Below are 11,257 nucleotides of genomic sequence, written 5' to 3' on the forward strand. Positions count from 1 at the left end.
GTTGGATGAGCAGGAAACTTAGGTCAATGCTATTTCTCATCTCAAGTCTCCTCATTCATAGCTTCTAGTACTCTTTCCCAAAGGAAGATACTGTGTCTTACAGAATTGCTTCTCTGGTTTTTTTTGGTGCGTAGGACAAAGGAAACAAATTCTATGTAGAAAAGTAGAGATTTGCTGCACGATGAAGAGAATGACTCACAATTCTCTGAGCCATGTCAGTGAGAAGTAAATAGAAGTCAGTCCTTCACTGAACTAAGCAGTCATAATGAGAAGTCATAAGTCAACAAGTATTTGTTAGGCACACATTGTATGCATTGTGGGTAATGTTGGATAATTATATCCTAATGGGTACCCTCAGAAAGCTTGGAAAGGCAAGTTTATCCCAGATGAAACTGTCAGAGAATAGTAAGCAGTAAATAATGCATTATTATAAAGAAGTGAACAGAATGGCTGAGCATTAAGTAGAAACTTAAGTACTTACCTTCATACTTGGTAAGCTGTCATCTCAAGAATTAAATGGTGTACCCTACCTACATTACCCCCTCCCCCACCCCACAGAAATTGACAAATTTAAAACTGCAGAAAGGTATCCTGTTTTTTCCCGTAATGATGTATAGGATGTTTTGGCTCCTCATATGGAGAGAACAGAGTCATAAATTTTGGGAGTTAAGTTTACTTGCTGATCTTGCTTTCTGCCTTATTTACCCTATTTACAGAATGAAGAATCCCCATCTAAGGGCCAAACTAGCTGAGGTGTTGGAAGCAGTGATGCCCCACTTGGATCAGACCCCAAATCCCTTGGTATCCAGTGTATTCCATCGGAAACGTGTGTTCTGCAACTTTCCATATGCACCTCAACTTGCAGAAGCTCTAATCAAGGTTTTTGTGGACATTGAGTTTACAGGTAAAGTACTCATGAAGCCAGCTCCAGAACTGAGAAGATATCAGTGGAGTTATCATAGCTTGATCAGTAATTGCATGTCAGAGAAATGTCAAGCCATCATTTGTTGAATACCTACTACGTTCCAGGCTTGATGCTAACTGCTTTTTAATATTATCCTATTAATTTATCACCATCTAAGCTTTTACTTTATTATCCCCATTTTACATATGAGGACATGGATGCTCAAAAAAATGAAACTATGTCATACAACTAATAAGTGGTAGAACCAGGTCTGTCTCACCTAAAATAACCTACATGCTCTTATCAACTTTATTATATTGCTTGATCAAATCATACTCAAACAAATTAGGCTGTCCAATTAAAACCTCAGTCTTTATTTTTCTCTGCCTCACAATTGCAGAATAGTGGATAATGAGACAGTGCACTGATTGAGAGATTCCTTTATCTTAACCAGACTGTCTTAACTCTCTAACAATCTAATTGTTAGATTAAGAATACCAATAGGCAACATTTCCTTTCTCTCTAACCCTGAGCCCCTGTGTTTGATTAAACAGTACCTTATCTCAACCAATAAACAAGATACATTAAGTAATTGTTTAAGACCCTTTTTAAAGATGTCCTACCATCAAATAATAAATACAACTAACATTTAAAGAGACATTTAACATTTTACTAGCTTTGTCATTTGCTCATCCCTGAGCCTTAGTTTCATCTGTAAATTGAAATGATGATTAAGTGAAATAGTGCATGTAAATCTTTGTAATACATAAGGAAGGAGTTGCACAATAACTCAGTGCAATTATCTCATTATTGACCATACAGCTAAAGGGTTGTAATGTAGTACAATTTCTGTTTTATTTCTGAGGAAGTAGAAGTTGAAAGTGGAGCCAGAATGAAAACCTAGGTGTTCTAACTCCAAATCCTACATTCTTCCTTTATTATATTACCCAGACTTAGAGCTCTAGTAATACGTTTGCAGTATAAACCTCAGGTTTTTAGCTCCTGACCTGATTTTTCAGAGTAATCAAGAACCAGCTGGCTACACAGTTGGGATATTGGCTATGAAGAATATGGGGATTACTTAGTGTCCCATTATGCACATGGCTTTCACTGCCACAATGGCCAGCCCAGAGGCCTCATTCAGAGTCTGATAAGTACTCCACATTTGGACATGGAAGCATTTTTTTCCCCTGGCTTTTATTTTACAGCTTGGTTCTTGTCCCCCACTGAGTAAGGTATCCATTACATCTGTCTTTCCCCTGTTCTGTCAGTAAGGAAATGGGCAAACACTTGGCCACAACTCTAGGCCTTTAGAAACTCCTACAGCAGATCTTGCCAGTAGCCCTGACACATTCAGAATAAAACAAAATGACTACATATAGACATGAGCTGTTATTTCTTCTATAATAGCACCACCTTTAATGATTTTTACTCTTGCCTTACACCAGGAGACCCCCACCAATTTGAACAGAAGTTTAATTACCGCCGTCCCATGTATCCCATCCTAAGATACATGTGGGGAACAGATACCTATCGGGAAAGCATTAAGGTGAGAGAGTTTTGGTGAAAACAGTTGTTTCAGATAAGCCTCAGTGAGTTGTGATTCAGTACTAATATGATTTTCTCTTGGGTTGGGACTTACAGGATTTGGCTGACTATGCCTCTAAGAATTTAGAAGCTATGAATCCCCCACTTTTCCTCCGCTTTCTTAACCTGCTAATGAATGATGCCATCTTCCTTTTGGATGAAGCCATACAGGTAAAAAAAAAAAAAAAAAAAAAAAAAAAGATGTAACTGCCCCATACTATCAAGTCATTATCGGTACATACTTTCTACTTTGTAATCATAATAGAGCAATCCTTATGCCCCTATTACCAGTCTTGAACACCAAAAATTCATGAGTAGTAGTCTTCCTCCAAGCTTGTTATTACAGAACTTTCTAGGTTATTGTTCCATTAGAGACCAAGATCAAGGGTCATTAAAGCCTCATGGGCTAGGATGGATACTGTGGCAGAGTTGAAAAGGTAGTGTAATGAAGCCAAACTGAGGTACCCTGTGAGGACTAATCAGGCCAGCTCTACAAATGAAATCAGTCTTACCGTTGACCAGTGACTTTCAACCTTTTTCCATCCCAACACATCAGTAACAGTGGCTTACTAACACAATGATTTTTAACCCTCTGTCCTAAAAGATTCTGATTTTGTACCACTGCTTGGAAAAAATCTCTGGTTTGGGTTTTTTCTTATAAAGACTCCAAGTCATCAGTACTCTTCATCTAGGTAATGCCTCCTAAATCCTTAGCTATATTGTGAAAGATGGGTTTCACAAAGTATAAAATGCAGCTGGGTGGCTCTGAGCTCCATCAGTGTATCATTTCCTTAACCATCCCTTATGGAGTTGCTTATTGCTCCTTTAAACACTTAGAGGGCCAATAAAGTAAAACTTCCCTTCCCTGTGATGGGTGTAAGATTTATAAGGCAGTGACCCAAAGGGAGATGAAGCAGATAAATTCTGAGGGTAGCCAGTTGGACAGTCATGACCTCCTCCTATTGATTAGCAATCTCCAGAGTAACTTGTATTTGATTTATGAGAAAGATTTGATCTGCCTTTTTCATAATACTACACTTTAAGATTTAAGATAGGTTTTCTTAGAAAATAAGATAGGTTTCTTTTAAACAGACCCTTTTAAGCAAGAGCTGTGTGACACAAAGAATGAACCAGATGGTGTTTTCATAAGACTATAAGTTTAACACATCGTTTGCCACAACAGCAAAGATGATGAGAGGTAGAGTGTTTTAAATAATTATGGTTCTCCTTCCAGACATCTTGCATGTTTGATAGAGCTTTGATATTTGGTAAGCAGTTTTGGGGTTTTGTTTTTGGGGTTTTTTTAAGCTTCAGCCCTACACTGAGAAATAAAGGCTCGTGTGTCTTATATGGTCTCAGGTTTTCCCAGCTTAGTTGACTGGATTCTACATGGGACCTCTTAAATGTTGTGTCCCTTAAACTGCACTTCTCTGATATATCCCATCTCTGGTTTCTGTAGTATTTGAGCAAGATAAAGATTCAGCAGATTGAGAAGGACCGAGGTGAATGGGATAGTCTAACTCCAGAAGCCCGCCGAGAGAAGGAGGCTGGCCTACAGATGTTTGGACAGCTGGCACGTTTCCATAACATCATGTCCAATGAAACCATTGGTACTCTTTCCTTTCTAACATCAGGTAAGGACATGAAGTGCTGCTTTTCCAAAAAGATGTAATGATTAAGGTCTGTTTGTTTCCCTTGAGGGATCAGCCCAACTGAAACTAAGAATTCAGAATCTTGTGACAGTAGTATCTACATCTGTAGCTAGTCTAAATTGAAATGTGCTGTAAATATAAAATACACACTTCAAGACTTAGCATTAAAAAAAGAATGTAAAATATCTTAGTAGTTTTTATATTCATTACATATTGAAATGATCATTTTTAGTGCCTCAGTTAAATATGACATGACAACCAATGATCACTAGACATTTGAGATAAACCTCTAATGTAAAACACAGATAATAGATGAAAACTTTTTAAAAACTCTTTAAAACCTTTATAATCTCAGAGGGGTGAGGGAAGATATAGCAGCCACAAAACAAGAACAAAGAAGCAATAAAAAGGATTATTCAAAGAACGAGAGAGAGCTCTTGGATATTGAAATCATTACTTCAGAATTTTAAATATTCAGTGGAAAGATAGAAGATAAATTCAAGGAACTCTTCCATGAAAGTTGAACAGAAAGAAAAAAAGATGGAAATTAGAAGGGAAAGGATAAGAAAATAAAGGATGGATCTAGGAAGTCTCAAAAGAGAAAAATGGAGGGGATAAAATTATCAAAGAAATAATACTAAAAAATTCCCAAAAGACTGAAAATTAGTCTCAAAATTGAGAGGGCCTGCAGATTGCCCTACACAAGAATTTTTTAAAACCCACGCTAAAGTACATCATTGTGAAATCTCAGGAAATCATGGTAAAGAGAAGATTCTAAAAGGTCCCAGAAAAAAGTCAGGTCATGTAGCATGGTTTAACTATCAAAATGTTTTTGAACTTTGCAACAGTGACATTTGAAGCTGAGGCAGGCACATTTCTGAGGGAAAATATTTTTTCAGTCTAGAATCCTATAGCCAGCTAAACTATCAATTCTGTTTGAGGGTAAAATAAGAATATTTTCAGACGTAAAGGCATCAAATGTACTCCTAGTATACCCTTTCTTGAGAAACTACAAAAAGATGCTGTCAAAATGAGGGAATAAATCCAGGAGGAGGAAGGTAGAATCCAACGCAAGGGGAGTTGCAAAGGAGATTCCCAGGATGATGGTAGGAACTTGTGTGATTACTACACAGCAGGCCTGTAGTATAGGCAGTTCAGGTTGGAGTGAAGGATGGAAACTTCCAAAAAGAATCTTTCCAAAAATTAAAGAGGAACTAGAAATGACCATATTGAGGGTTGTATAATTCTGGTGGAAGGTCTGGAAAGGATTTAGTGGTAGGTACTCTGAAAAAAAAAAAATTGTATTAAAAAGGAACTATATGAGGGTCTTTCAACAAGTTCATGGAAAAGTGGAAGGTCTGGAAAGGATTTAGTGGTAGGTACTCTGAAAAAAAAAAAAAATTGTATTAAAAAGGAACTATATGAGGGTCTTTCAACAAGTTCATGGAAAAATGGAATTAAAAGATAATGTGAATCTTTCCATGAACTTTTGAAGACCCCTTGTATAATCATTAGGACACCACATGGCTCTGCTATAAGTGATATTTACATAATCTTAATGACAAACTCTAAATTAAACAGAAATTTGATTATTTATTGGGGGGATTTGTATTTGAGGAGGAGGGACAGGAAGGGAGAGCTGAACTCTTATCTACAGTAGAGTCAATAGATAATTACTAAAATTGAAAAATCAAGAACTAGCAGTACTAAGCAAGTGTTATTGTACTGTACTATCTAGCTTGTTAAATTTGGAATGTATTAGTTAATTGTAAAAAAATTTTTGGAATTCATTCCCCATGACCTAGCAGTTCCTTACAAATTTGTTGTGAAGAAGTAATGAGTCTACAAGATCTGCATACAATAAAGTTCATCAATAAGTGAAATGTTTATAATAGAGAAAAATTGAAAATAGTCAAAATGTCCACTAGTAAAGCAGATTGAATAAATAACTTACAGTGTAATGACAACCTAGAATACTATATAGCCATTTAAAATGGTATAAATCATCACTATTCTGTAGAACTTTCTGTGATGGTTGAGATGTTCATAAATCTGGGCTGTCCAGTACTGTACATACTAGCCTTTTTTATTTTATTTAATTTTATACACTTTTTTTTTGGTGGCTGGTACAGGGATCTGAACCCTTGACTATTTTATTTAAATAGCCATGTGTGGCCAGTGGCTACCATGTTGAACAGCACAGGGACATATATTTACTAAAATGGTAAGATACTTATGGTAGTTACTGAAAAAAGTCAAGTTATAGAACATATAAAATATAATCTTTTTCTTTTAAAATTGTATGTATGTGTGTAAATATGGGCATAAAAGCTATAAGGACATATAGCAAAGTGTTAACAGTTTTAGGTCATAGTTTTTTATTTTTTTATTTTTTGTGTTTTTGTCTCTTGCTCATTTGTATTTTCTGCAGTGAAAATGTATTACTTATGTAATAAAAACAGTATTCCCCAGAGGTCTCCATGTAAATGACACATAGGAAGTAAAAAAATTCCTAATGGATTGAGTTTTCAGAGACTTTGGCTTTTTTTCCAGAGATCAAATCACTGTTTGTGCATCCCTTCCTGGCTGAGCGCATCATCTCCATGCTGAACTACTTCCTGCAGCACCTTGTTGGCCCCAAGATGGGTGCCTTAAAAGTCAAGGACTTCAGTGAATTTGACTTCAAACCCCAGCAGCTCGTATCAGATATCTGCACTATCTACTTAAATCTTGGGTACCTGAGATTGGAATTGGGCAAGCCAGAGGGGATGCTAATGTTTTGGTTTGGGGTTTTGATAGTGGAATGACTTGTTGGTAATTGTGTGGAAATAGAAAAGAAATGGTTCATTCCTAGTTGTTTGATGAAGGAATCTTCTTTAGTTTTAAATAAGGAGATTTTGTATGACACATCATTTAGGATTTCCAACATTATGCCTTGATCTGTGTAAAGATAGACTTTACTGGTTGTATCATTGTTTGACACTACCATCTTATAAGGCCATAGGATACTCAACAGATATCCTTCCTAGAAAATTAGAAGAAGTCTTTCTGTATCAAAAGAACGGGTTGCTCTCTGTTATGTCTCCCATTGACCTACTCTCTGATGCTCAGTTTCTTTCTGGTGCTTACCTTCCAGGGATGAGGAGAATTTCTGTGCCACTGTGCCCAAGGATGGACGTTCCTATTCCCCAACTCTCTTTGCCCAGACAGTCCGAGTCCTGAAGAAAATAAATAAGCCTGGAAACATGATTGTAGCTTTCAGCAACTTGGCAGAGAGAATCAAGGTGAGGAAAAGAAGAATGTGTTTGCTAACACATTTAATAAAAATCACATTGTCAACTCAGCTGTGCTGCTTTTTACCACATTTCAAGGAGAAAAAGAGCATTGCCTTGAGAAAATATAAACAGATGATTCTTCCTGGTCAGTCAATAACTAAAACTACCATATTCTTATTAATATTACTCTTCAACATGAGCATGAGAACAGAAATTTAAGAAGCTTCTATTAGAAGAGAAGAATGTAGACATTTATGTAGGTTTCTTTTATGAAAACTTATATGCACACTGTTACCAATACATTTTGAAAATTTAGGTTGGTAATGCAGAGGAACTTTATAGAATAAAATTCAAGATGACTAGTTATCAGTCACAGATTTTTATTGATTTTTCTCTGTTCTCTATATATGTAGTAGATAGTTGGCTTATATTGGGATATGCACACCTTTTAAAGATTAAAATACTATATTGTGTTCAGCTAATACTTTTGGTTGGACTATGACAGAACTCCATTAGCAGTTATGAAGAAGGAACATCATGGCACAGAAGTGTAATAGAAAACCTTCCTTATTGGGCCGGCCTGTGGCTCACTCGGGAGAGTGCGATGCTGATAACACCAAGGCCACGGGTTCGGATCCCATATACGGATGGCCGGTTGCTCACTGGGTGAGCGTGGTGCTGACAACACCAAGTCAAGGGTTAAGATCCCCTTACCGGTCATCTTTTAAAAAAAAAAAAGAAAAGAAAACCTTCCTTATTGATAGCAGTCTTCCCTTCATTAAGTTTCTTTTTAACTGAGTTGGGTTTCATTTTTGCCTAGTGCTTAGCCAGATGGATCCCTGAAAAACTAGAGTTGTAAAGGAGTCAAATGTTCAAGCCATTTTTAAATTCTTTTAGCTATTTGTACCAAAAGCAGACACTGCCTTTCATACATAGTCTGCATGAGTGATTCTGTAATTAAGTGAATAACAATCCTCCCAGCCCTATCCCCTTTGGAATTGTGGCATTTACAACAGACCACTGACCAGAAAGATGTTGTACATGATGTGTTTCTTTTCCCGCTAACACTTAAATCCATATTCAGTCATGACTATCAGCAGCTGAGCCAACTTGAAGTTTCAGAGTTGGGGCTCAGTGCAAAACTTGTTCCTAAAATATCTAAACTGGCTTGTTCTGGAGAAACTAAAGCTATTATTTGTCATTATCACTGACAAGAATTAATAATGACCAAGATTAAGGTATAGGCATTGAGCATTCTGAATTCTGCTGCACTGTGAATTCACTTAACTACCAGGTGTTGTGTGGTCAGTCTCTTGCAGATCTCCAACAACAGGAAGAGGAGACCTATGCAGATGCCTGTGATGAGTTCCTAGATCCCATCATGAGCACACTGATGTCTGACCCTGTGGTGCTGCCATCTTCCAGAGTCACTGTGGATAGGTCCACCATTGCCAGACATTTGCTCAGGTATGCCAGTCCCAAAAAGCAGCTTAAGAGTACAGATGTATGTTAGTTTGCCATCATGTTTTTCTCCCAGATAACCTAATGCAGTAGTTTGCACCCAGTAGGTGCTTCATATTGTTGATTTATTGCTGTGTTGGGGAGGCATTTTGATATCACTTGAATGTTAAAAATTTAAACATTCAAAACAAGACATCCTGTTGAGAATGTTTATCGCTTCCTTCCTTAAGAAAATAATTTCTGGGGCCGGCCCGGTGGCGCACTGGATAGTGCGCCGCTTGGGAAGCGTGGCGGCGCTCCCGCCCGAGGGTTCGGATCCCACATACATTTATTGCTGTGTTGGGGAGGCATTTTGATATCACTTGAATGTTAAAAATTTAAACATTCAAAACAAGACATCCTGTTGAGAATGTTTACTGCTTCCTTAATAATAATAATAATTTCTGGGCCGAGCCCGTGGCGCACTTGGGAGAGTGCGGCGCTGGGAGTGCGGCGGTGTCCCGCCGCGGGTTCGGATCCTATATAGGGATGACCAGTGCGTTCATAGCGCTCACTGGCTGAGCGCAGTGCGGCCGGTCTCAAAAAGGACAAAAAAAAGAAAATAATTTCTGTCAACATATGTTATAAAATATGTCAACATGGAGTATAAGTTGACCTGAAATTGTTTTAATTTTATTTTAGTTGTAAAAACATTAAAAACAACATTTATTTTCTAATTCAGGTTTTACACTGTATTTACCATATGGGTTAAATCACATTCTGTTGCTGCTATTGTTCTCAGCCATGGTAACCATTAATTTTCCCCAGCCTGCCTACTCTTTGGACAGTCTGCTCCCTGATATCTGCAGAAAAGACAGGAATGAAGTAATTCATGGTAGCTTATTAGACAGTTAAGCATCCCCTTAACTTTTTTAAGTTCAGCATTAGGTAAAAATGGTACCAAGAGACCCTGCCTATTTAAAATTCAGTTATATAAGCTAACCCAAATTTAAGGAAATTTTTAAATATTGAAAAAATGAATTTTCTACTTCATGGTATTTGATATGAAGCATTCACTATATGCATGATGCTGTGCTAGGTGGTATGCCTTTTCCAGTGTGTCAATGAAAATTTATATTTTATAGTGGCTCAGAATACAGAGAGAAAATATATCAGCTGTTAAAAATATGTCATGAACCTTTTTACCTGTCAGGAAATCATAATCTGCATTTACTTGCATAGTAGTCAGCTAACTAAATCAAATGTCTGTCTACAACAATGCTTTATCCTCTAACATCTTATACCGTTTTAAGAATCTGTCACTAAAACTACAAATAGTTCTTTAACATGAGTGTATGGGGTCTCTGTCTTAGAGAAATCTAAAGGTTGGTGACAGAAGGATAGCAGTTTTTAAGCCACTGGAATCAAGTATCATCTGAACAGCAGTGTTGAGATAAAGTTTAAGCTAAAAAAAAAAACTGCCGAATCCTTCTTTTTCTCATCTCATTCTTTCTATCCTACAAGTCAGCATCTGACCCAAAGTTATAATGCAGTCTAGCCTGTCTCAGTCAACGTGAGATGCCTAGGTGTTCTATTTTTGACTTAGGATGTGAGAACTTATGGAAATAACCCATTTCCTTTTCTCTCTTTTTCCCAGTGACCAAACAGATCCCTTTAACCGTAGTCCCCTCACCATGGACCAGATCCGGCCAAATACAGAACTAAAAGAAAAAATCCAACGGTGGCTCGCAGAGAGGAAACAGCAGCAAAAGGAGCAACTTGAATAAATACTGTGAACTAAACCAGTGAACCAAAAACAAACCCCAGAGTGTAGATAAACAATTTTGTGATTTCTTTCTTTCTGATTCTGTTCCTTTTTTTTTTTTCTTTTACTAAATTAGAGAATTGCTTTTGCTCAAATTATGATAATTAAGATTCCTAAGACCTTGACAACGCTCCCCTAGCTTGTAGGAAATTATACTCATTATAACATCACCAAGTTTAGAAATCATTGTTAATTTTCACCCTTTGTTCTCTCTTCCTGTTCTTTCTTCTTCCTTTTTCTACTTTAAATTGTATTCCTATAACTTCCTGCCACCTTACTATTTCTCTTCCAAGTACTGCTCAAACATTTTTGGTGAGGACTGCTTTTCAGTATACAATGTCATGTATTTCAGTGACAGCTGATATCAGAAAATCCTCTGTTATCCTGTGTATTACTATTCCTCATGATCTGGACTTAAGCCCTTCTTGTTACAGCTCTGTAATGACACAGAGTAACTTTTCACATAAAAGCAGATACCTTGATGTTTATTTAGATTTTTGAATAAGGTGATAGATGTGATTTTTTTTTTTTCCTTTTTGTCTTTTTTCGTGTCCGGCAACGGATCGCAACCCTC

The 11,257-nt window shown here is 37.0% G+C and overlaps 1 protein-coding gene across 1 annotated transcript in view; it reads left to right on the forward strand.

Moving 5' to 3' along the window:
* UBE4A (ubiquitination factor E4A) overlaps positions 1-10,716 on the forward strand; it is a 28,502-nt gene extending 17,786 nt beyond the window's left edge. Inside the window, exons 13-20 of the mRNA XM_008574919.1 lie at positions 717-904; positions 2,353-2,453; positions 2,549-2,662; positions 3,951-4,125; positions 6,697-6,877; positions 7,280-7,427; positions 8,728-8,885; positions 10,516-10,716. Of these exons, the coding sequence (XP_008573141.1) occupies positions 717-904; positions 2,353-2,453; positions 2,549-2,662; positions 3,951-4,125; positions 6,697-6,877; positions 7,280-7,427; positions 8,728-8,885; positions 10,516-10,645 (1,195 nt within the window). The 3' untranslated portion in view covers positions 10,646-10,716. The remainder of the gene's footprint in view (positions 1-716; positions 905-2,352; positions 2,454-2,548; positions 2,663-3,950; positions 4,126-6,696; positions 6,878-7,279; positions 7,428-8,727; positions 8,886-10,515) is intronic.
* The last annotated feature ends 541 nt before the right edge of the window (positions 10,717-11,257 follow it).

Source organism: Galeopterus variegatus, unplaced genomic scaffold (assembly GCF_000696425.1).
Source record: "Galeopterus variegatus unplaced genomic scaffold, G_variegatus-3.0.2 Scaffold1119, whole genome shotgun sequence".
NCBI classification, from domain to species: Eukaryota; Metazoa; Chordata; class Mammalia; order Dermoptera; family Cynocephalidae; genus Galeopterus; species Galeopterus variegatus.